General features: G+C 41.8%; 1 protein-coding gene across 1 annotated transcript in view; it reads right to left on the bottom strand.

Annotated features, from left to right (window-relative positions):
• Nucleotides 1-27,489, bottom strand: part of NALCN (sodium leak channel, non-selective) — a 311,653-nt gene that overhangs the window by 198,091 nt on the left and 86,073 nt on the right. Inside the window, exons 8-9 of the mRNA XM_047756274.1 lie at nt 2,926-3,068; nt 2,693-2,797 (exon numbers count right to left, since the gene is read on the bottom strand). Of these exons, the coding sequence (XP_047612230.1) occupies nt 2,693-2,797; nt 2,926-3,068 (248 nt within the window). The remainder of the gene's footprint in view (nt 1-2,692; nt 2,798-2,925; nt 3,069-27,489) is intronic.

The raw sequence follows: 27,489 nt of genomic DNA on the forward strand, positions 1-27,489 counted from the left end.
GACTTATTCCACTCTCAGCAAAATATCCTCAGCATCATCACCAACGACAATAGCCAATTATTTAATGGGAGGTGGCAGAGAAAGAACCTTGGTAACATGGTAATCCCTAGCAACTGAGTTAAAATTCCAGTTCCAAGAGACTCATATATATGCGGTAAGGAAAAGAAAATACAAACTGTATTTTGAAACGCATATGCTCTTTGGGGTCTTTCAAAATCAATCATCTTAAAAAAAACAGTTGATAGTCACTGTTATGCAAATAATGAGAGTGGACACTTGATTTCACTATTAAATGATATATTCAATGATGCAGACTTACAAGATATAATTCTAATTTATGGCTTCCTGTGATGAATGTATTATTATTCCACTACCATAGTTTCTTATTAGAAGGCGTTCACTATTGTACCATTCCCAGAAACTGCTTTCACTAAATTGCTTTCTCACGTATTATAATGATGTCTATTCACGTGGAAACCAATGGTCTTGGAACACGATAAATAAATTTATTGTCTTGGAGCTTTACATCGCACGTGGTCTTTTTATGGAGGAGAAATTCTACTTTCAATCAGTGCCTTTTCATCTGCACCCTTCTGCGTTTTAACCCAGCATCGCATATTTACACAGAAGTTGTTTGGGTATCGTGGGAACCCATATTCTGAGACTGTTCATGGAACTGTCCTTTTATCAACTCCACCCTTATCTTAATGAGGAGATATCAATTCTGAAAACAGGGGCCAGCATGTGTACTCAAGGTCAGTGACAACGACAGACCCAGAACTCATGGCTCTCTTTAAACTATCAGAATATTTATGTACCTGTCCCTCACCATGACACTATTGGGCCATGATTCATCTAGCAAAGTTAGGGGCATACTGATTGCCGGGGCCTGTTTTGCATTTTGTATCACTATATATAACAGAAATGCAGCCTTGTGGGGCCCCAAACCTTAGCCATTCTTACAGTTCTATTCCAGGCAAAATGAGACGAGTTCATCCTCACTGTGAATCAACCTAGATCAGAAGACCACATGATTGGAAGCATATATCTGTGGTGAAGTGTCTAAGCAATGGGAGTGCAAGTCTGGACCAGAGAGACCCTAGGCCCAAGGCATGTTCTTCAAGCTCCATATCCACCCATCCCCTCCTCCAGTTCTGGGGCAACACCCCTAAAAACATGTAGCATGGGAAGTCCTATCGTGGGCTGACACAGGGGGCTATTACATCCTGGATGTACAGATCTCTTGCACTTTAACCCAACATATAACTGGGCGTGTGGTAAGTGACCCAGGTCTAATAATTATGCTGGTACGAGAGCCACCATCCCTATTGGAGTTCAGGGAAACTAATGGTTACTAATCTGAAAATTTCTACATCATTTTCCTTGCGTTTTCCTGCTACCTGCTCTAGTATGATCTCCATAAGACCTTTGGCATTAATTTTTCCATCATTTGTGACTCAGAGACTGGTTGCTTTGAGATTTTAAAGACTCCTCGTCACTGATTCCCTTTCACCTCCCAACAGTCCATATCAAAGCCAATTCCAATTCACCTGCCAATTCCAATTGGCCATGGAAGCTAATGCCAACTGAGCTGCCAGAGATGTCGGAAAGCCTTTACTTTGTCCTGTTAATGTGTATGATTTTTCTTTCTACACACACAGCGCCACCACCAATCCCCGGAAAGTCCAGGGGCTTAGAAATATCAAGTCCACCATGCCCAGGACCCCTTTCACCCTCCTATGAGGATAACTTACAGAGAACAACTGTCCTACATCCTAGAGGAAGGCCAGAACTGAAGAGCTGTGTGCTTCACAATACACCATTATCTTAATTTTATATCCTTGAAGCCTATCTATTTTATTAGAATCAGAAACTTGTGATTTAGTGTTTTAAACCACCTAAAGAGATGTCCCTACGTACAGAGTTGTGTTAGATTTTACAAACCTAACAGAATCATGGCAAATGATGTCTCTTCCTTACACACACACACACACACACACACACACACACACAAGCATCTGGGCCACTTGCTGAGCGACTAGCGAGGGGCTGGGCGGGGCCTGTGGCCTGTTGCCAGGCAGCCCCAGTGGTGTTTTACCCTAAGAGGCTGCTGCAGGAGCTTCGGTTGCCTAGCAACCGGGTCCACAGCCCCAGCATTTTTCTTAATGAAGGTTTTTCACAATTCTGTGTGATTACCTCTGCTGAATACCTAAGACGCATTACCTCTGAATTACCAACTTATTTCTCCTGATTAAGTCCAATTTTGCATCAAAGCAATTTTGTACAACTCTGTTCGCAGTCTCTCCACGTTTCACTTTCTATTATAACTGCCTGCTGATGGGGCGGGCTTCCGAACACCACTTTTCCAGCTGTGGTTTTACGAATAAGAGTTACTTAATAAGCATTATATGGTTTTACAGACATTTTAGGTCATCTCTCAGGAATACTGAATGTGAACTTGGTGCAGAGTTCCTAGTCCTATGTTCCATTTAGTTCTCGAAGTCTATAGGGAAAAATACACCTGCCTGAGGTTGTCACTCTCCTTAAAACATCTGTCAGCATGGATTTGGAACTTTATGATTTCTGACAGTTCACTAAAAGAGATGAGAGAAGAAATGAGAACTAGATCAAGGGGTGAGCTGGTTTGTGCCCGGGTTCAAATGGGTTCCGTCCTCATCCGCGGATACTGTACCTGCGTGGTGGCTGTCGAGGTAGTGCTGCTTCTTGAGCCCCACATCTGTTGAAACTGTACCCTGATTTCGGCAAATGTTTCAATGATGACAGCGATAAACACATTCTGAAAGAAAGTGACAAACCACATTTACCAAGGACGGGGCATGAGGGAGCGAGGGCAACCAAACCCAAAAAAGATCGGCAGAAACCACGTCAGAAAACAGACTTGATGCGCACAATTTTTTCGAGTACCTTAACGAGCCAGGCGAGGAAGAAAATGAGGGTGATGAAGTAGAAATAGGAGCGCCAGCGGGGGAAGCTGTCAATGGCCCTGTACATGAGGAACACCCAGCCCTCCTGGGATGCCGCCTCGTACACAGTGAAGATGCTGGTACCTGTCAAGACAGAAGAGCCGGCAGCGTCAGGATGGACGTTGAAATGAGAAAAGATTTTTCTGAAAAACAGTCAAGATCTATCCATGCTCATTTTCTCAACAGCACACATTCCTTTAAAGGAGGCTCAAAGCACGTGCAACATTTTACTGTTCTTAAGTCTTGGGATTTCCATAAAGCTGTTTCTGCCTTCAAGCCAGGGCGATTGTACTGTCTCTAGCAATAAACTAATTTTAGCGTACAGCTTTACCTGTTAGTTGCATTTAACAGTGTGGAAAAGGAAATGAACACTCAAGTGAAGCAAAGATGTAATAAAAAAGAATTTGTACCTTGTACACATGCCACTTGGGGCTTAACATTTGTCGCATACTGAAAAGCACTTGCTGTGGTTTTAACAGAAATGAAATAAATCTGAGAACAGAGTTTCATCTGAAATAACGTTCTCATGGGGGAACCAAAGCATCTTAGGCTCCGAAAATTAATGGGATGGATGGAGCCTGCCCTTGAAGTCCATGGTGTTTACGGAACACCAAAGCGTAAGGTAGTAGATCATTAAATAGTACTTTGTAGTTTCTGGGAGAAATGTCTCATTGAAATTATTACAGATCATGGAAAGAAAGAAAAGGGAGCAATCTGTGGGCAGATTTTTGAATCTATGCTTCAGAGAATCTAAAGTGTCATTCAGAGAAAAGCCAGGGCTTAATTCTCACAGCATTATGAGTATGTGTCATTATTTCCTGTTTTGCAGATGGGAAAATGAAGGCACATAAAATGTAGGAAATCTGTCTATAAGGATGAACAGATAATAATTAGGTCAACTAGAATTAACCCCGTCCGTCCCTTAGGAATGAGGATGTACATCTTTAATTGTAACATGTCCTGCCTCCTGATATCCATTCAGTGGTTAAGTCTCCCCATCTATAAAATGGGGAAATAATAAGACATACAGCAAAGTATTGTGGGGATTTCATGATTTCATTTCTGTTAACCACTGGCATGTGTTGAGTACTTAATAAAATTTAGATATTATTATAAACATTGAAAATAACTGCTTAATAGTATTTTGTGAGAAATTATACAAATAAAAAATATAATACTCCAAGTTGTTTATGAAACAAATATGACACAGGTTTTTATTCATAAAACCAACAAACATTTGCACTTCAATAAATTCCACTGCTGTAAATGAGTTACATTGATAGGATGGAAAAACCAATAGCCACCCATTTATGTGCTAATCATACAGAAATTTTATATTAGAATGTGCATGCGATCAAATGTACCAACTAAGAAGGGGGTTACTAAAGTTGATGGACATCTGACTGCCTCTCTGGAGGAAGAATAATCAGAGCATCAGTGAATTCCAAAGCACACAGAACAGCGTAGCAGCAAATGGGGACAACTGAGAAATAACAAGTCTTGAAAGGAAAGCTGAGCGAAAGAGGGAGAGCGTATTCCTGTTTGACACATGCCTACTGGGCACTAATCTGTGCTAAGTACTTTCTGCAAAACATAACGTCCCATATCTTCAATGAACGGCCTCTCATTTTAAGACTTCTATTTGGTACACTGGTAAGTCATTGCCATAACAATTAGCATTTGTAAAATACGTTTGGTTTCAGGCTCTTTTACATCCTTAAATGCTAAGGAAATCCCTGTGTAACTATGCAGGTAGATGGATGTGTGGGTCTAAGGGCAGATATTATCAATCATTTTTTGCGGAAAAGGAAAGCGAAGGTCACTAGGAGTGAACTTGCCCCGGTGAGAAACAAAACCAGAAATTCACCCACATCATCAGGCTCCAGGTCTTAAACTCTTTTTTTTTTTTTTTTTTTACCATTTACTTAAATATTCTCTTGCTTGAAACTTGGGCTTTAAAAAGAGCTCTTTTTTACTATCCTCCATTCAAATGCAGTTAATTTTGTTTTCTGAGGCATCTATAATGGCTAAGTTTATAGTATATTGAGGAACAGATACAACAAGATAGCTTTTAAGAGCAAGATTCATAGAAGAACAGGACCGCCCACATATAAAATGGCAACAGAAAATCAGAAGTGACTATTTCCATTAATGATTCCCCAGTACTAAAAATGTACCACGTTTCTGCTTCTGTGGTCTGACTACCAAGGACAGTTTTAACACAAGACATAATGTAATTCAAGTGCCTTTTTATTCCCCAGTTATGTGAACTTAAACAGAAAAGTGGCTATAGAAATCCATTATGAATTATCATGAAATTTTAAGTGTAAATTTAACCAATTGAGCATTTACAGGTCAAATATGGGGATCGTCCATAGGAGATACACTTTGAAAGGAATACTGAAAATTATTCTTCCTGTAACTTTCCCAGATCTTTCTTTTTTTATCTCTACAGAGAAGCTGCTATCTGAAATGAAGTAAAAAAAAAAAATAGTATGTCCAATGAGGAATTCTGAAGCTTTTACTCCATTTTTCCTAATTCGACACAGACAAAGGAAAAGCAGGAACCCTCCGTACAGCTCAAAGAGCAGGATTTGTTAATACAAAGACACGGGACCCTTGTGAAAATGTAACCAACCCCCTCCCCCCACCCTGGGAACAGGCTGACCATCGGAAGGCATGTGTCCCATGTACATGAACTCCATTGGGTCAAAGGCTTTGAGGAGGTCACTGAGTTGAGGAGCAAAGACAACTGGATAAGACAGCCCTTCCTCATCACTTCCCTCCCCCTGACTTGGAAAATGTCTGCAGAGAAAATCACTTTTTACAAATTGATTAATTAATGGATGAATTTATTGTACTGGATATAACACGACTAACAGTGCTGTGTTAGTTTTCGGGTGTACCGCAAAGTGAATCAGTTATACATGAACACGTGTCCATTCCTTTTCAGATTCTTCTCCCGTATGGGTCACTAAAGAGTATTGAGTTAATTTCCCTGTTTTGCACAGTAGGTCCTTGTTACTCATCCATTCCATATACAGTAGAGTGAATGTGTCAATCCCAACCCCCCAAATTATCCCTCCCCCCCATTTCCCCTTTGGCAACCATAAGTTTGGTTTCAAAATCTTTCGAGTCTGTTTCTGTTTTGTGAATAAGTTCTTTTATATCATTTTGAGAAAATCACTTGCGAAAAGACTTTCCCACATTTAAACTGACAAAATAAAATTTATGATCCTCTTACTTTCTGTGAGAAGCAGACAACCCTGGGGGGAAACTGCAGCTGCTCAAACGTATTTTGCACATTCCCTTCCCTCTGGCTGTCCTGATGCTGTTCCCTGGTCCTTTTAGCCGACTGCCCTGCAGCTGTCCAGCCCAGCTCCCCTCTCGGCACTCAGGCCACAGGAGGTGCTGGTTCTCCAAAGAGCCCTGAGCTCACCTGTATCTTGTCACTTACCACACTGACTTCTATCACCCTGTTTCTCTTCCCCGCTAGGTGTCAGCACTCTAAATTAAAACTGTATCTTTCACTTCTGAACTTGGCATCGAGAAATACTCAAGAGTTGTTGATCAATAAAACAATAATCAAATAGTATTAAGATACAGGGAGGCCTTTCTTAAATTCTAGCTTTTTAAAATCAATTCTTCCTTAATGTAAATACTATACAGATAATTTGGAAACGAAGGGAACTATTTTATCAATGCCTTTATGTTTCGCTGATTTTCAAAATTCACATATAAAGCACACACATGTATAAATGTAAAAGCCCATACTATATAGAAACAGGAAAGTCTTCCTCTATTGTTTAATCCAGAATGGGAAATTTCTAAGAGTAAGACATGGATCCGCACAAAATATTTTCTCTAGTTAAACACTCCAGAATACTTTAATCCATCTGAATCATGGAACTACCATTTCTAGCTGAAAAGACTACTCTTTTGTTAAATGAGTAAGGATTCTCCGATGGTACCTGGGAATAGAATGCATTCTCTCACTAGAGACAGTGTGGCCTGCTCCAAAAATGCCTCTACGAAGCTCCTGGAATAGCATCACTTTCTTAGACCCCAAACTCTCCAAAGCACACCTCCAGCTGGATAAGAAATAAAATCACAACAGTGATACTCAGCTCATCAATTCTCCTGATTTCATTCATTCTTCTTGGCCTCCTCCCTTCGTAGTCTGAATTCACTGGATAAGAAGACCACAAGTCTACATTTTGGAGATAAATCTCCACCATGGAGCTTTCTACAGGCTGCCTATATTGAGACATAGAGGGTTTTGTTGTGGTGGTCGTTGTTGTTTTGAACTCTGAACAAAATTACATTCCCATCTGTTTAACTATCTTTAGGATTATCTTTACTACTTGGTTGTCTTCTGCAAACTTTTTCCTTGGAAAAAAGGGGAGAAAATGGACTGTGTTTGGGAACTATTCCTTATTGTCTCTTCTGGTCATACATCACATGACACCAGTGAGTCACCTGACTTTCAAATGACAGCGTCGCAAAATTGGGGTGATCATTATAACAAGCTACAACCTTGGGGCTCCACCACGGAAGCCCTCTCCCAACACCAAATATCTGTGGTGCTATTGTAATGACGGCGACATCTGCTCTATTTGTGAGAGAATCTAGGGCGTTAGAGTCGGTGATGTATGCTTGAGTTAACAGAATGAGAATGGGTAACCAGGCTTTAAGTCTGAGCAGTACCATCATCCCACACTTGGAATTCCCAATGGAACCAAGAGGGCGCCTTTCAGGACTACCCATTCCATCCTCTCTCTCAACGTTTGGATCCTCAGGGCAAAGTTCATGCATTTTAACCTCCCCAATGATCTGGAACACACTGCTTCCTGAAGCAACCTGATCCCAAGTCAGGCAAGAACCCATCCCGCTGGAGGCTGGCTCTGAGACAGTGGCTCTGGAAGCTGCTCTTGGCTTTGCAGAGAAGAGCAGGCTCCTGGAGAATGGAGGTGGTTTTCACAGCACCTTGTACGAGCATCTTCCTCTCTACTCAGTCATCCTGCTACATCTCCTTGTCTTCTTACCTCCTTCCTTTAACGTTTTCAACCTGACACACTTTTTATGAAATTGACCTGCTCATTTCCCACCTGGGGACACAATCTCATTTGTGGGGCGGGGGGGAATGACAACATTCTTGTCACTCAAGAGTATCAGTTGAGAGTTCCCTTTGTGGTGCAGCAGGAACGAATCCAAGTAGTATCCACGAGGATGTGGGTTCCATTCCTGGCCTCGCTCACGGGGGTAAGGATCCGGCGTTGCTGTGAACTGTGCTGCAGGTGGCAGTCGCAGCTTGGATCCCACATTGCTGTGGCCGTGGTACAGGTTGGCAGCCATAGCTTCTCTTTAACCCGTAGCCTGGGAACTTCCATATGCCGTGGATGCAACCCTAAAAGAAAAAAAGAAAGAAAGAAAGGAAGGAAGGAAAAGAAGAAAGAAGAACATCAGCTGCCCTCAAACTTTTCTAAATAGCTTTTTCTGTTTCTTCATCTCCCTCTGATTGGATCTCTCCCTTTTCGGAGACTGGCTGATTAGCTTTAACCCCAACTCCATTCCAGCCTGAGCATCCGCCTCAGTTGGAAGAGAAAAGGAATGGACACGTTCCTCCATCACCTCATGTCCACGACCTACTGGTGCCTCAGTGAACTACGCTCAAACATTAGATTTAACTGTGGAAGGATATAATCCCTGCCCTAAACTCCAAATGCACGCTTAGTTTCTCATCCACAGTTGTGATATCTATAAAGGCTCAATCTCGAAAGGTGATCAAATAAGAGAATGCGTGCCAAGACCTTGAGTTTGGCATATTTACATTATTAGAGATCAATAGATGAATGATTACAGAAAAGGTGATAGACATGTATGTAGACCATTATTCAGCCTTTAAAAAAGAAGACCATCTTGCCATTTGTGACAATATAAATGGACTTTAGGGGCATGCTGCTAAGCGAAATAAGACAGAGAAAGAGAAATACTGTTTGATATCATATACATGTGGAAGTGAAACAAACAAACAAAACCAAACTCCAGATACAGAGAATAGATTGGTGTTGCCAGGGGTTGGGGTGGGAGGTGGGCAGAATAAGGAAAGGTAATCCAAAGGCACAAACTTCCAGTTACAAATTAAATAAGCCCTTGGGATTAATGTAGAGTATGGTAATGAGAGCTAATAATTATGTTGTAAATTTGAAAGTTGCTAAGAATAAATCTTAAAAGTCCCCATCACAAGAAAATAAATATGTAACTATGTGTGGTAATGGACAGTTAATTCAATTTATTGTGGAGATCATTTTGCAATATATACAAATATTGAATTTTTATGTTATATACCGGAAACTAATACAGTGTGCCCATTATACGTCAAGAACAAACAAACAAAAAAACTTGTTCAAGATGGGGAGGGCGTGCCCCATCCCTTCTCATTTGTTTTGTTATAACAAATGCATGCATACAACTCATCCTGCACCTCAATTTCATTTTTAAATGCTGGAACTGCTCCATAAAGTAATACTCTTACTAAATCACAGAACTAGTAGAAAAAAGAGCTCTGCATGGTTGAAGAAGGAGTTCGCTGAAGCCACTCAAAGATAAGTTATAATGTCAATTTGCATTTAGGCAGAAGTCAGTTATTCAAATCCTGAAGAGTCAATGAGAAATAAATTAACCCATCAAAGGGGCTCCACTGGCCTAGCAGACACTCCCACTGAGGGTCCCTTAACTTTGGCACTAGTGACATTTGGGGCTGGACAATGCTTTGCTGTCACTAAGGCTGGATGTATCCACCCCTGTGAAACATGAATAGTCAGGAGACCAATATAAGCAAGAAAGGCCCACCTTGGCCTCCAGAGGCTTATAGAACAATCTATCAGCTAGAATTAAATTACTTGGGAGGATGTCACCTTTGTAATGAAGAAAAACCTTTATGAACAATGTTTTCTGTTCCTTGAAATCATGTTTAATTTTCCTAAGATACATTTCCAAACCAATTAACTCAAGTATTTCCCCTGACAGACTGTAATATAACCTTGTGATTGTAATAATCTATACACAACTCACTCACCTGCTCAACTTACGATCCTCAGGCATTGCCTTGTGGCCATTGAATTAATGAAATAACATCTTTAATTTGTTATTTCAGAACACAGAGCAGATACAAAAGGCCTTCTTTCCTTCTAAATGTTTCATAAATCTTATGGGTTTTGAACTGAATTTTAGCTGAGGCTTTTTTTTTTTTTTTTTTAACGGTTAAAGCACTCTTGACACCACCTTACCACATTGGTAAAAAAAACTACTTTATCTGTTACCTTAAACTTCATCATTTGCAAAAACTAAAGCTTTGCAACAAGATCAAAGGCCATGGAGGAAAAAAGCATTATCTATGTTTATATATTTTTTCTTTTCCTTTTTTTTTTCTTTTTAGGGCCCCCCACAGCATATGGAGGTTCCCAGGCTAGGGGTCGAATCACAGCTGCAGCTGACAGCCTACGCCACAGCCACAGCAACTCAGGATCGAGCCGCATCTGTGACCTACACCACAGCTCATGGCAACGCCGGATCCTTTACCCACTCACTGAGCAAGGCGAGGGATTGAACCTGCATCCTCATGAATGCTAGTCAGATTCATTTCCACTGAGCCATGACAGGTACTCCCATATATATTTTCTCAGTTCAACTTTTTTATACAAGGCATAAAGATTCTTAGTTGAAATGTATTTCTTCAGACAGAGAATTTCTAAATGCCCACGTACTAAATACACTTCTAGAAAAGGAGAGGTGAAAACTTTAAGTAGAGTACTCACAAATGGAAAAGAAGTGTTGACAAGGCTGATGCTGACACTGGCAGGAAAGTTTAGGGATAAAGCAGAGCAGTTCCAAGGACACGGAGCCCACGTGCCAACTAAAACACTCCCCACCTCCGGTGCTGGGCAATTTCCATGTAGGTTGGGAATAAAAGCTGTGAAGCAGAGGTCATGACAGATACCTGTCACGCCCCTGCCTTTGAAGAGCAGTGATTTTAGATCAAAAGAGCTCCCTGGAAATTTATTTTCCATTAGTTGATTTTAAAAAAAGAAACCACTATCTTAGCCACAGTTCACTTGCAGATGCAGTCCTGTCATTTAAACTGTCCACTGTTTCTAATCTGTGTGACACTGGATCAGTCAGTTAACCACTCTGGGCCTCAGCATCCCATAGACGGACTATGGCCATGATGATGTTTGCTGGGCACCACTAACACACTAAATAAATGTTATTTAGTAGCTTTTTGAATGTTTTCACAAAGAAAGCAAAACATACCCTGCAGGGAATACAGTTTCTTTAAGAGTGTTTTAACTTTGTCACCCACTTTTGTTTTTTTGGCTTCTAAACTCAATGCATTTTATGATATTTACGGTTGTAAAACAATCATCACAACCACAATATTTCCATCCCAAACCCCCAGCCCATCCCTCTCCCCACCAACCTGTCCCCTCTGGTAAGTTTTTCAAGGTCTGTGAGTCAGTTTCTATTCTGCAAAGAAGTTCATTGTCTTCTTTGTTTAGATTCTATAAGTGATAGCATGTGACATTTGTGTCTCACTGTCTAACTTCACTTAACATGATAATTCCTGTGTCCATCCATGTTGCTGCAAATGCCATTATTTCATTCCTTTTTATGGCTGAGTAGTATTCCATTGTGTAAATGTACCACATCTTCTGGATCCACTCCTCTGTTGATGGACATTAAGTTGCTTCCATGTCTTGGCTAGAGTGCTTCAATGAACACTGGCGTACATGTATCTTTTCAGGTCATGGTTTTCTCTGGATAGACGCCCAGGAGTGGGATTGCTGGATCAAATGGTAGTTCTATGTTTAGTTTTCTGAGGAATCTCCATACTGTTTTCCACAGTGGTTGCACCAATTTACAATCCCACCAACAGTGTAATGGGGTTCATTTTTCTCCACATGCTCCCCAGCCCTTACTGTTTATAGACTTTTTGAGGATGGTCATTCTGGCTGGTGTAAGGTGGTACCTCAGAGTGGTTTTGATTTGCATCTCTCTAATAATGAGTGACGCTGAACATCTTTTCATGTGTTTCTCGGCCATCTGTATGTCTTCTTTAAAGAACTGTCTGTTTAGATCTTCTGCCCATTTTTTGATGGGGTTCTTTGCTTTTTTGGCATTGAGCTACAGGAGGTGTTTATATATTTTGGAGATTAATCCCTTGTCAGTTGCTTCATTTGCAAGTATTTTCTCCTATTCAGTTGCCACCCACTTTTGAAAGATCTATTGGAAATCACATTCAAAAGCAATCAAGGCAAAATGGCCAGAACTTCGTGTAATTCTTAGGGAGTTAATAGTTATGACATTAAAATTTCATAATAGTCCACAATTAGAATCAAGTATTTGGAAAAAGTACAAAGAATTTCTTGTCTAACTATCTGGGGACACATATGGCTCACACTCTGCATTAATTCACGCACAGCAATGAAAGTAAGAAGAAACTTTAAGGTAATATCGGTCAGTCTACCTCAGAATAGCCACAATAGTGAGAATGTGTTTGTCTTTTCAAATAAAACTGAACTAGTAAACTAAGCATAGAATCAAAAGATTAACCAAAACTGGAATTAAATAATTTGATTTTTGGAGGAGTTCCCATTGTGGTTCAATGGAAATGAATGAATCTGACAAGTATCCATGGGGATGCAGGTTTGATCCCTGGCCTTGCTCAGTGGGTTAAGGATCCAGCATTGCTGTGAGCTGTGGTGTAGGTCGAAGACATGGCTTGGATCTGGTGTTGCTGTGGCTGTGGCGTAGGCCAGCAGCTACAGCTTTGGTTCGACCCCTACCCTGGGAACATCCATATGCCACGGTTGCGGCCCTTAAAAGACAAAAAAAAAAAAAAATTTTTTTTTTTTTTTGTCTTTTTGCCATTTCTTGGGCCACTCCTGCAGCATATGGAGGTTCCCAGGCTAGGGGTCAAATTGGAGCTGTAGCCGCCAGCCTACACCAGAGCCATAGCAACGTGGGATCCGAGCTGCATCTGCAACTTACACCACAGCTTACGGCAACGCCAGATCCTTCACCCACTGAGCAAGGCCAGGGATTGAACCTGCAACCTCATGGTTCCTAGTTGGATTTGTTAACTACTGAGCCACAACGGGAACTCCAAAAGACCAAAAAATTGTTAAACATTCCTTTTAAACAGACTCTGTCTTGCAGCCGGGTTGCATTATAATCTGCTTATTATTTTGGAGTCCTGCTAATGTTATGAAAAAGTATTGGGGTGGGGAAACATTCTATCATTTTATTATTAAATTTTGGTTTTTGTTTTTTTTTAAGTCAGCCCGAGTCCAGCCTGTGACCTTCAGAAGGGTTTCCTAGCCTTTTTTCTCAGTGTACGTGATATAGGAGCCCAGAGGGGGCCTGGGTCATCTACCTGCCCTCCTTGTAGGTCAGCTGAGGTTCTGGGAAACTACAAATGCTCCAGGGCACGGCTGAGTCAGGAAGCACAGAGGGCTCTGAGCTTCCTTCAAAATGGTTACGGGCCTTCTCTCCTGCAGGAAGCATGAGGGAATTTTTCTCTCTGATTGTCACCATAAGAAATGGGTAGGGCTTCTGGAGGTAAAACTCATGAAAGCATGCCCCCCTCTCCAAGACTGGAGGGCTTTATAACTCTTAAGCTAGTCCATGCTCAGCCTCCAGCAATTACTCAGTTCAAGTTTAAGTGTCTCTGGCACTCGCAGCTTCTGCCCCTGGAGAGCAACAATTCTCTGTATTTGCTGTCTCTCCAAATTTCAAAGAGCACTTTTCCCTGCAACCTAACTCTGCTAGATCTAAGAAGCACTGCTGATACTCAGTTTCTTTAGCTTTTTTCTTATGGTGAGATCAGGATTGACAACTTCCAAGCTCTTTACAGATTGGAGCAGAAACCAGAAGCCATTAAATAACTTCTTTTTGATTTATGGTACCCATCAGAAACGGCACAGATACACAAGCATGTCTGATTAAAAGGAGAATTCTAACTTCATGTGCAAAGGCACGATTCTCTGCTCACATGCGGTCAGGTTTGCTTGGTCACAGTTTGGCTGGGGCCCCAGTGGCAGTACAGCAGTGAAAAGGCCAGTATGAGCACAAAGGAAGACTAGACTGTCATCATAAAGCCTCGTGGGGCTGGCCCCACGCCGCGGTGTCAGAACCTTACTGTACCATTTGTGGTTTTCCCCGTTAAGAGCGATTTCTCCTTACACCTTAATAGCTGCCTGTTTTTCTGCTTCACTTTAACAACAAACTTTACGGCAACATTCAACACAAACAGCAGAGTGATTATAAGACAGGGGAGAAAGAGGAAGCAAAGAACAGCCATTCAGGGGATATGGTCCAAGCGTCCATTACATAACAGCACAACAAACTTAACCACAGCCAAAGAGCTCTGGGCAGCTGTCCTCTGGGTGGCTCTTGCCTGGAATGAAGTGGCTCTCCATGGGCTCAGGGGGCAGACTGGCCACGGCTGCACAGGCCAGGCCTTTCTAGCAAGTCCTGGGCTCATGATTTTAAGAGAGCACTCAGGCACGTGCACTGCGGCTGATGGCACGATGTTCACTTCTCAGCCCGGTCGGGAGAACGACAAAAAAATCATCCTGGAAAACATCCAGCATCCAACAGACAGAGAAACAGGTCTGGAATAGGGAGAAGTCGTGTAAAGCTTTAATAGTCTTTTATTTAACTCATTATTCAGCAGGTCTACTATCACACCCATTCTTCTTCAGTAACAGTAATAATAATAAATCGTCTTGGTCTGGTTATTTGCTGATATGACTCAGCATGACAGAGCTGGCAGAGGTTTTCATGAACCTCCAGAACAGATTTCATGCGACAGCCGTGTAGATGAGAAAAGGGAGGCGCAGGCAGGCAGGTGTTGCCTCTTTTGAGAGAAGAGGAAATAGAGGTGAATGTTCCACCCACATCTCCTCTCTAGGGAACATCCCCACTCTCTCCTTTCTCATCGATGGTCCCGGTTCGGGAATTAGGAATACGTATCTACTATGTTGGCTGTGACTTACAATTCTCTGAAACGTGAATAAATTCGCCACTGCTTTTATGGACGTAAAGCACAGCAGGAATTTGCCCGCACAAATGACCGACATTTAAAGGGGCACAAGGACTTTTACCATCTCCCAGTCACCGGGGTGAAAAAGACTCTTTCACTTGGCCCATTTCACTGTTCCGGCCTTTTCATCCCTCTGTTTGGACCCAGGATTCTTCATGCCTGATTATCTCTTCCCTTAAAAAGAAAGGACAGGGAAGAGACTCATCTTCTTTGCCTGACGAATTCTCACCCATTCACATCTCTTGCCTTCTTTCCCCCCAAAGCATTGCCTGAAGGGATTCACTGATCCTCTACAATATAGGACCTGCCATTATTTATCTTATCAGCAAGATGTGGCAGTTTCAAAACGTTGTCCAAATGCTAAAGGTTCTTTATTTTCCTCCCCCTATAGACCGTAGGCACCACGAGAGCAGCCCAGCCTGTGACATAGAGATATGCTCATTTGGTGGCTGGGATACATTAGGAAGATGGGATTAACACGTACACATTACCCTACATAAAATAGATAACTACCAAGGACCCTACTGTATAGCACCGGGAAATCTATACAATATTCTGTAATGATCTATGTGGGAAAAAAACAATGGATGTATGTAGATGCACAACTGACTCACTTTGCTGTACACCGGAAATGAACACAAGACTGTAAGTCGACTGTACTTTAACAACTATTTTTTTTTTAAATATATGCTCATTCAGGAGTTCCCATTGTGGCTCGGTGGTTAACGAATCCGACGAGCAACCATGAGGTGGCGGGTTCAATCCCTGGCCTTGCTCTGTGGGTGAAGGATCCGGCGTTGCTGTGAGCTGTAGTGTAGGTTGCAGACGCGGCTCGGATCTCACATTGCTGTGGCTCTGGTGTAGGCTGGTGGCTACAGCTCCGATTCGACCCCTAGCCCGGGAATCTCCATACGCCACAGGAGCGACCCAAGAAATGGCAAAAAGACCCCCCAAAATAAAAATAAATAAATAAATAAAGACATGCTCATCTGGACAAAACACAGACAAGTAGGTTGAGGGAGCCAAAGAAAGTAACACAGAGGGCAGGTCGGAGAAGGGCTGATGGAATTATTCAAAGAGAAAATGCATAGAAAAGAGAAGGAAAGACGCTGTGGAGGATGAGAAGAGAGGCAGACTCCGAAAGCTGGCCAGGCTGCTCAGCCGTCATCTTGGAGGGTGACCCACTCCAGCTGCCAGGGCTCCCGGTGCCCGGACAGCGGACTGGCTTTTCCTTCCCAAGGATACTCCCAGGTCCTCGCTGGCGGTCACGGAGGTGTGCCCACTCTCCGCTCCGTCCCCAGAGCACCACTGTAGCCTCAAGTCTCCACTCCCTGTGCCCCACCTTCATTCTGCAGCCTCAGGGGCCCCTTCTCCCACATGGGTGCTCAGGGAGGTAGACACATCCGTGATCTTATTCTCCAGGTCTTGAAGCAGCAGGTGTCGCAGACCTGCTCCAGCATACCGCCCCCCCCCCTTGGAATTCCAGACATCATAAGGTCACTCTGTTCGCTGAAGTGGCCGCCCTAGTATTTTAACCCCATTTACAGATGAAGGAATAGAGGTGGAGGTGGGCGGAGTCATCTGCCCGAGGCAGGATTTGAACATGCAGTCCTTGGACCCCACCCTCTCCACTGCTGCTCTGCTATCCTGCTGCTGCCTCGATCCACCCAAGTCCCCCCTGCCTGTGCCCCCATCGCTCCTTCCTGCACTGGCTCACTCTGGCCTCAGGATGCTTCCTTTTGTGTGAGCTGCCTCCAAGAGCTCGGGCTGCCACAGAGCAGGGAGCTTCTGGCTATCATGGACAAAAGTGTCCCCTGATGTCTCCTTCTGGGACTATGTAACCTTCACGCTGGGGAGAGGCAGGAGGCAGATAACCTGCTCCTGAGAGTCACCCCAGCTCAAAGGAGAGAAAAAGAAGGCCCTTGGGCTGCACCCCTGACCAGAGGACAAGCCCTTTTCCCGCAGAGGGGCAGGGCACTGGGCCGTGCCCTTTGCACATCTGAATTCTGTTTCAGCACACTGGCAAGTTGATGCTCATTGCTCCTATTTTATAAATGCAGAGACTGTGGTTCAATGAGGCTGCGAAGCCCAAGGTCACCCAGAAACGACCTTCTGGAGCAGGATTCTCAGGCATTGGTCTGCCTCTAAAAACTATTCTTTCCACTCGGCCACATGGCTGCACTTTATGAAACTTTTCTTGGCTTGGTTTTGAGGAATTTGAACAAATTCCTGTCTGGTCTACTTCGTGAAAGCAAAATTCTGTTTTTAAAGTTAAACAGCCCTAGGAAGGGGAGGGAGGGGTGGTGAAAATTCCTCCAGTGTCTCTGGATTCTGGGATTTGCACTGCTCTGTTTTGTGTTTCTGCTGAGCCCAAAGCATGCCGAAGTTCCTGGGCTAGGGATCGAACCCGAGCCACAGCAGCGACAACACAGGATGTTTAACCCCCTGAGCTAGCAGGGAACTCCTGCAGCTGTTCTTTTGTGTTTCCCTTTGGGGTGGGAAGGAGTCCTCCAGACTTATCCTCCCCTTCTTCCTGGCCCAGGGCTGCTCAGCTGGAGGATATATTTCCTGGAATTTCCGGCCAGGAGGCCTGGCCCAGTGACAAGGTTCTCCCTGATGTGGGCAACTTGCGTGCCATCTACAAAAACACTGTCACTGCACCTGTTTGTCCCTTCCCTTTCACCAGATGTAAACAGAGAGGTCAAAGGCAAACTTGGGAAATATAAAGTGTGTGCTCCAGGAAGACCTCAAGGGGCAGAGCTTGCCACCCAGCCACACAGGACAATGACTTCAGAAGGAAATGAACTTGTATTACTGCTTGCACCTTTCCATGTTTGGGTTCTCTTATAAGCTTACTTTACCCCAATTATGCCACAGAATAACAGTCAAATCAGCTTATGTTCCATGGGCATGGTTCTCCAAAAGGGCCAGTGTCCAGGGAAATGAAATCTAGAAAAATGTGCCATCTAAAACTTAATATGCAAGCATTTTAAGATCTCATGCAAATACCTGAAGCAGATTTGGGAATTCGGGGAAACAAAACAAGGCAAAGTTCCAAAAGGCTTTCTATAAAACAGTTTTGTTTTTTTTTTTTCCAATTTTCTCACAAAAACCACTCTATTAACCTCGCCCCGAATTACTGGCAGGCAGAACCACAGGAATTCATACTCTACACACACTCTTCGCCCAAAGAATGAATTCCAACCATAGATCTAAAATAACAAGGTAGGATTAACAATTTAATGTCACATAAAGACTTGCTTAAGATTCCTGGAAATGTTCAAAGGAGATACTTTAAACATGAAATCATTACTTTTTAAATACAGGGTTTGGGTTTCATGGCTAAAGGGTTATGATTCAACAATATGAAGCAATTATTTCTCGAGAATAAGAGCTATACTTCATCTCATTTCACTGCTCTGAAAAACCTGCTAAAGGAGTGTTGTTTCTTGCTGAAAAAATATTAACATGTAGGCAAAGTCCTAAGAATAATAAACACACACACACACACACACACACACACACGTCAACATTTCCAAACTCAGGCACACCCGCAGAAAGTCACGTCCTAGAAAGGTCTACTGGTCTGAACCTTGCTATTCTCTGCAAAGAACCATGGGAAATCTGCAGCACTGGAACAGGAGGTATTTTGGCAAACCATCAGGAGCACTTTGATGATCAGAATGATGGCCAGCTCAGCGAGAGGGAGATCTGACACTACACAGTTTGATGAAATGAAGGATGTATTTCCCTGTCTACCAAAACACACTTCTTGGCTACTTCAGCCATCAACCAACCTCTGTTCATTTCATCTGATTAGCACAGAATTCCTAAAGCAGATGGTCGATGATTTTCAGCAAAAGGATAGAATATTATCACACGGTTTAAGTGAAATTCACACTGTGTAACCAAGCCACTTGATTGTTTTATTTCACAGGGAATACGCTCATCTCAGCCATTGCTGACTTTGTATTTTTGACCAAAAGTAAACATCTCACTGACCCATTCTAGAGTCAAGAACATGTTTTCTTAATCTAATCATGTGCACTTTTCATTAAACAATTAAGTTTTCTGTCTTAAAAGAAAAAGCTAAGTGAAGGAGTCCTACTGGCTGCAATATTTTCAATCTAATCAAATCCCTCAAAAAATTTTTTTCTTGCTTTTTAGGGCCACACTCGAAGCATATGGAAGTTCCCAGGCTAGGGGTCAAATTGGAGCCATAGCTGCCAGCCTCCACCACAGCCACAGCAACGCCAGATCCGAGCCACGTCTGTGACCTACACCACAGCTCACGGCAACGGCAACGCTGGATCCTTAACCCACTGAGCAAGGCCAGGGATTGAACCCGTGTTCTCATGGATACAAGTCAGGTTCGTTACTACTGAGCCATGATATGAACTCCCAAATCTCTCAGATTTAACCTGTGATGAAACTGGGGGCCTCATTCCCTGCCCCCTTCCCCAAACATGCTCTTCTGGAAGTGAATAATAACTCTACCTAATCATTCAGGTAAAAAAAAAAAAAAAAAAGCTTGGAGCACTCTTCCTCTTTTAACTCTCAGCCAATCTATTGGTAAAACCCATTATCTCAACAAGCATTGTCTACCCAGAATCTTCTCCCACCTCACTGCTACCCTGCTGGTCCAAGCTACCACCTTCTCTCACATGGATCATTATAACACGTCTCTAATGGGGCCCATCCGCTGCCGCTCCTTCTCTTCAGTCTGTTCCCAACACAGCAGGCACTGTGTTTCTGATCAGTCTTATTTTTCTGCTCAGTGTCCCCCTGGTTTCCCATCCCGCTTAATAGTAAAAGCCAAAGTCATCATGTTGACCCATAGACTCTGCATGACCTGTCATTTATTGCCTTCCAGACTACATTCCCTGCTACTTAGAAATTTGCTCCCTCATCATCAAGAGAGAGGACTGAACATGGTCTCTCTGGGGCCTTTGCACTGGGTGGTCCCTCTGCTTTGCACACATTTACCCCAGAGAACAGGGCTTCCTTCCCCACATCCGTCACATCTTCATTTAAAGGAAGCCTTCCTGGCTACCCTACCCCAAGTCAAAATCCCTGCTCGAGCAATCTTACCCTCTTGTCTGCTTTGTCTTCCTCCTTAACTCTTATCACCACACGACATCCTGTTTGTTTTACTTCTTCCTGATTATCTCCTGTCTCCTGTGATAGAATGTGTAAGCTCCACAAAGGCAGGGACTTTTCATCTGTTTTGTTTACTACATCATTACAGGTGCTCAATAGATAACTGTTGTGTGAATAGTTACTTTTTCTCAAATCACTGATTGGCCAGCAAAGGAACTGAGAGAAAAACAGTATAAAGGAATGCATATACATACACTAGAAAGAAAATAAAATCAAACCTGACTCGTATAATAGGATATTCATGGTTGGAATGTGTGAAAAAAAAAAAATCTCACTAGTCATTAGCTGGCTGCATGAATCATAGAAATAGCAAACAAAACATAAGAGTATGTGTGAAAATTTGAGGCAAGGGCCAGGCTAATGTAGGAACAGGTGGCAATTTCCTAACGTGTTCCCTCCATGGCAGATGGTGTCTGTAGTTTACTGCCTGCAGAGTTCCATCACCGTGATTTCTCTAGACTCTAGTAAAATACAGCCATACCCAGGGGGTAGCACCCCATAGCACGTCTTATTCCTCTACCACCCACATATACCCAGGCAGCACTCAGCTCTCTTTTCTCTCTATGAACAAATGCACAGAAGAAGTTTTTCAACTGAATATGAATCACAAATTCACACTGATCAAAGTGAGTTTCATAAGTCACAGGTCCACTCACATGCGTGGACCCATCATTTAAGCTCCACTAACACCTAGGAGCAGCAGAGTCTGGAACAGAGGCAAGTGAGCAGAACTTGCCTTAAATGTGTCATCTGGATGTTCCCGTAAGAACTGCTGGATTATCTGTACTTATGTTCCCATCCGAAGGTACACATACCTACTGGTCACTCACACTTCCCACTGGTGGGTGGAGGACAACACCCAGAGCTTCAGAAGTATGGCTTCCTAGAAATGGCCTCTAAGGAAAACCTAAGGAAGAGCTTTCCAAATGGAAAGCAAAGCTTTTTGAATGAAAACAGCACTGTGTGGAAGCTAGGAGGGGCTTCAAAGAGTAATACTCAGTCAATACAAAGTCAAATAATCTCACAAAGAAGAGGAAGAAACTCCTAAAGCAAACAGGCTGATTACCTAGAGACTCTCTGAGGAGCTAATATTTCATAAAATAACATGCACAAAAGGCAACAGGCTGGGTATGAAACCAAAAATAAATACATTAGGTTGGCAGGTCTTCTGCATGATGTGTCAAGAAGGCCAGGCTTAATGAAGTTGGAATTTGCAAAATTTCTAACAGATGATGATTCCTGGAAATGTGAAGCATAAGGAGTAACATGGGAATGACTTATCTAATAGCTTGATAATCATTAACTAGACAGGACAGATCAAGAGGGCTAAGAGGAAATGGTAGATTAAAGGATGTAAGTGTGGGTAAGGAATCCCAATCATGTGAGTAGTATATATCATGCATATTAGGTAGTTTCAGAGCACTACCTAATATGCATCAGATAAATTACTAGTAAATAAACAAGCTGTGAACCTTGAGAAAAGCTGTAAAAATAAGAACAATTTACTCCAGCAAAAAGCCTGCACTTTGAGAAAGAAAAATTGTCAATAATATAAAATAAACACTACTCTGAGAAAGTCTAGATACTCTGGAGACCTTTAGAAAAGAAACTGGATACTACCAAGAGCCAACAAAACTCACTAGGAAGGCATCAGTTCCTATCTGGTTTACTTGCCTTTCTAAGTTTTTTATTTAGGTATTGATGGATTGATCATGGTTGACAGGATTACTAGAAAAGCTTTTTGAATGAAAACAGCAGGAAAGTAGATCTGGTAGCATTTAATTTCAACAAGATATTTCACATTTTATCCTTCAGAAAACATGGAGCAATTGTCTTAAATGATAGTAGGGCTAGATGAATTCACAGCTGACTGAATAATCTTTTCTATGCTAAATTTCTACATAGAAATTAAAGAAATTCTATATTAAGATATAACAGAAGAAAATTGTTTTCCTTAAGAATTTGAATGCCACCCCTTAAGCATATAATCTCTCAAAAAAAAGCCATTCATAAAATTAATTTACTCTTTAAAACTGATTTGTAGTGATAATAGTGAATCAATGATAATGATTAATATCAAGTAATCACTACTATTAATCTAATGATCATGTTTCTCAAATGTAATTGACATGAAGACTAGAAAGCAAATTTCCTTTAGTCTGTTCTGTGAAGATACTTAGATTACAGATAGGAAGGCCCTCTATAAAGTGCAAAATGCCACCCAATTGTGCTCCTTTCATCAGAACTTACTTGTCCTAGCGTCTTCCTCTCCTACAAAGCAATACATAATAATGGTCTAATTCATCGTACGATTGGGTTAGTAGATCAAACTACATATTAGCCCTCTAAATAAACTGAATGACCCTTAATCTTACTGACCGACATAGGTTGTCTCCAAGAGCTCTTAAAAGTACCCAGGCATTTCATATGAACCAACCATTGAAAGAGACATTTGGGTTAGACAAACCTGCAAGGATTCTAGATTTATTCGCCAGCTACACAGAATTCTGGCACTTTCTACCATCTGACTGGACTGATACATCTTGGTGATTTCTCAGAATTACCTATTTATGCCCTGTTTTCAAGAAATATCTTATTTCCACATTCACTTTCCCTGACTTTCAATAGACACTGAAAATATTATGAGGTCCAGCAAAGAAATTTTCCATTTCCTTAAGTTCAAATGCTAAATTTTTCTTGGATCGAAATTTTAGCCATATGTCAGCACTACACTTTCTTGTAAAGAATATACCCTTTTATACCTGTACCCTAGAAAATTCTGGCTTTAATTTCCTGCATATATTGCAAGAGAAAAAACAAACAACATTCAGTTTATATGGTCCCTTTCTAAAGACCCCAAGGTTGGAACCAGGTGACTATTGTAGTCCTTCCAAATTTTAAAATTATGTCATTCTGTAGATTACACAGAATAGAGTTATGATAAAAACTGCTTCACTGACTGATGCAAATAAGTAATTTTTATGATGCTAAATATAAAACATGTGATTAAATTTTAGATTGCTTAACGCCTTTTCATTTTAAAAATAAATTGTTCTAACTACCAAGCACAATGAACCTAAGCGATTCTAGTTTTTCTTAAACAGAGGTACAATATGTACCCATAGAATAGCCAATGTATTTTTCCTCCTTTTATCCTCACTTAAGGGCTTTCTATAAACTAACCAGAGTTAAATGTATTTTAGAGGAACTTAAAAGGCTTTCTATTATCTCTGATACTGTTTATTCAAACATTTAGAAAGGTTGTTTGGGGTCGTTTAAATTTGTTTCCACTTATTTTGTTTTACAAAACATTTTTTAAGAAAATGCATTAATTGCTATAAATAACATGCCTGATATGAGACATGTTTATAGGATGAACTAGGATACTTTTATGAGATGATAGCAAGAAATTTTAGTCATGAACTTATCCTCTAGAGAGGTTACAGAATCAATGAAGTTAAGAATTTTGATCTGGGGAGTTCCCATTGAGGTTCAGGGGGTTACAAACCCGACTAGTATCCATGAGAATGCAGGTTTGATCCCTAGCCTCACTAAGTGGGTTAAGAATCCTGCATTGCTGTGAGCTGTGGTGTAGGCTGGCAGCTGCAGCTCTGATTTGACCCCTAGCCTGGGAACTTCCATATGCCACAGGTGCAGCCCTAAAAAGACCAAAAAAAAAAAGAAAAAAAAAGAAAGAAAGAAAGAAAGAAAAGAAAAGAAAAAGAAAGAAAAACAAAAAAAAAGGAGTCTGATCTGATTCACTTTGGTTAGGCACTGGCTCACTCCTGTCTACATGTGAAAAATAAGGACCAGGGCATTGTCCAGAAAACCCGAGTCCTCCAATGTGAGTTTCATCAATTTAAACCCGTATGACGTGGTGTGATTAGCTCCGGTAATCAGTGATGGCCCTCCAATTAATTTACTTTTCAACAGTTCAGCCTGACCCTCCGTATCTGCCTCAGCCCTCTGTTCCATCCTCGAGCATCACTCAGGATTCAAACGACTCATTTAGAGGGCCCTGTATTTTATTTTCCATGGCTGGATGATCCCTAAAAGATCGAGTTGGCTTTCTTTCCTATCTTCCACACCCTTTCCTGGTGTGGTAACCTCTACAGGGGCCAGGGGCCATAATCCGACGCTCAGGTTTTAGGGGAAGGCTGTATTTTAAGTTGGTTGGTGGGCTGAACCGTGTCTGTTTTATTACTGTTACACTTACATAACTGGCAGAAATGTTACTTGTGTTTATCCGTTTATAATAATGAATCATCCTATTTTTTTAAGCTAAAAAGTTCTTTTTTTGACATTCGCTGAAATGCCAATTCTTCTGGGATGACCTCGTGATAGCTGAGGAAAAATATGTGCCTTTCTTCATAGTTTTGCAGTACATTACTTGCAAATTTATGTAGCCAACTAGACTGCAAATTCTTTAACCTGTTCTACCCCCACCCCACCTCTCTTCCCAACCCTCATCTTCATGCAGTGCTCAGTCTGTGCTTGATAAATGTAAGAGATGAATGACTGTAACCCCAGACAGCTTTGTACATGAAGAGCAAGATGAGGGGATGTTGGCATCAGCAAGAGAAAACGATCGCCATAATGCTCAGTGTGCTCTTTCTCAAAAAGCTCAGGATCCCTAAACATGAACCCTGAAACACAATGGAGCTACTGCATTTGGCCTACTCCACTGGCACCAGAAAACGTTTCTGATTAGGGAAATCCACCTATGCGGAGAAGCATCCAGCACTCTTAAGAGGGGGGATCTACTTGACATCATTATATTTTTAGTTTCGTGCTATTGGGGTCAGAGAAGATACTTGAAATAATTTCTATACTCTTAAATTTGTAGAGGTTAGTTTTGTGCCCCAGTAGGTGATTGATCCTCGAGAATGTTCCATGTGCACTTGAGAAGAATGGATATTCCCATTTTTTTGGATGTAATGTCCTGACAACGTCAATTAAGTCTAACTTTTCTATTGTGTCATTTCGGATCTCTGTTGTCTTACTGATTTTCTGTCTAGAGGATCTGTCCATTGATGCGAGTGGAGTATGATTGTATTTCCATCAATGTCTCCTTTTATGTCTGTTAGTATTTGCTTTTTTTTTAAACGACTTGGCTCTTGAGCAGAAAATGCAGTTAAATTCAAGTTCTGTGTACTTGATGTCCCTTTTATCCATAGAGGGATAAAGAGATAAGAATTATATGCAACGAAGGAAGTTTAGACTAGAGAACTCTTTGAGAAAACACTACTGTTTTCAGTAAGTCACCACTAAGTGATCCCTAAAATTTAAAACTAAGGTTTACATTTAAAGAAAAGTTTTGTATAAACAGACATACAGACATCAAAACAAGCTTATGGTTACCAAAGGGGAAAGGGGGCAGGGAGGGACGGACTGGGAGGTTGGGACTGGCATAGGCACACCACTGTATGGAATGGATGGTCATCGGGAACCTGCTGTAAAGCACAGGAAACTACTCAGTATTCTGTGATAACCTGTATGGGAGAAGAATCAAAAAGAATGGAGAGGTGGACATGGACAACTAAATCTCATGTACAGCAGACATTAAATACATAGCAGACATTAACACAATGGTGTAAGTCAACTCTACTTCAACAAAATGTTTAAAATGAGGAAGTATGGAGTTCCCATCGTGGCTCGGTGGTTAACGAATCCGACTAGGAACCATGAGGTTGCGGGTTCGGTCCCTGCCCTTGCTCAGTGGGTTGACGATCCGGCGTTGCCGTGAGCTGTGGTGTAGGTCGCAGACGCGGCTTGGATCCTGCGTTGCTGTGGCTCTGGCGTAGGCCGGTGGCTGCAGCTCTGATTCGACCCCTAGCCTGAGAACCTCCATATGCCGAGGGAGCGGCCCAAGAAATGGTAAAAAGACAAAAAATAATAATAATAAATAAATAAAATAAAATGAGGAAGTAAATGAATAGAAAGCGTTAGCTCTCCCAGGGGAAAAATTCAAAATTTAAAAAAAAAATTATTTATTTATTTATTTATTTTTTAATTTTAAAAGTTGCACTCACTGGGTGGGTGCAACTAAATATAAGGCATCTGTAGAACGCCTATGTCACGGGGCAAGACTGCTGGCACCCGTGGAAGATGTCACCAAAGCTGACAAATGACCCACCAAGACAGAAATCCCAAATATCCCACAAACTCAAAAACCTGGGCCAAAGGGAAGCGAAATACAATCAAGGAAGAACCTAATAAACCCTCAACCGCGGGTAAGGCCTTGCTGGCTGGTGCTAGGAGTGGTATAGGCAGGGGATCGTGAACTGGGTACGATAAGAGGGAAGTGCCTGCAGAGAGAACGCACCCCAGGCTGAACAGAAATGGGACACACGAGCTGTGAAGGGCAGCTCTCAGCGGGTAAGAGGAGGCAATACCCAAGGGTGCAGCCAGGTAACAGGAAAGCTCAGAAGCTCTTCTCTGCTGACATTCGGGCTTCTTCACTCCTCATCTGCTCTATTCACTGAATCTCATCACCAGACTCCTTCAGGTCCTCCAGCTTCTCCCGCCTGCCCTTTTTGGCTCCTCTGCTTTGCTCCTTGCTTCATCCTGTGCCAGATCAGCTTCGCATTTGGACTGATTGGACTCAAGCACATAGACCATCCCCAAGAGAGTTACCTACACTTCTGGATGATGAAACATTCTGCTTTAAATAGTGAAATGTTCAGTAAGTATATACCCTTCTGAATCAAAGAGGTTCAATCATGCTCAGAACAGTGTCCTGAAATATATATTATCATATTTCTCTTCTTTTTGAAAGGAATTTTATTGGCTTTTAGTTGATTTACAATGTTGTGTTACTATCCGCTACACAACAATGTGATTTGGGTATACATATATGCGCATCCATTCCCATACCAGCTATTTTAGAGAATATTGAGTAGATTTCCCTGTGCTATACAAGTACATTTCATTTCATTTTTGGAGAATACGTAAACTATGTTTTCAAAGTGATTCTTTTGGTTGCATACTTTTACACTTTCAAACATTCCTAGAATGCATCTGTTTTACTTTTATGATGAAACAAAACATTCAAAATGAAGCAGCCTTGTATATTTTATACACACATCAGCACTCATTTAGTTAGACTATACTCCTTTGTTATACAGGAAAAGGATTTTCTCGTATATACAACACACAAACAAGACAAATTTAGATGCCTTCTAAAATGTGGACTTTCCTGGGAGTTCCCGTTGTGGCTCAGCAGTAACAAATTAGTAT

Source organism: Phacochoerus africanus, chromosome 13, assembly GCF_016906955.1.
Source record: "Phacochoerus africanus isolate WHEZ1 chromosome 13, ROS_Pafr_v1, whole genome shotgun sequence".
Taxonomy (NCBI): domain Eukaryota; kingdom Metazoa; phylum Chordata; class Mammalia; order Artiodactyla; family Suidae; genus Phacochoerus; species Phacochoerus africanus.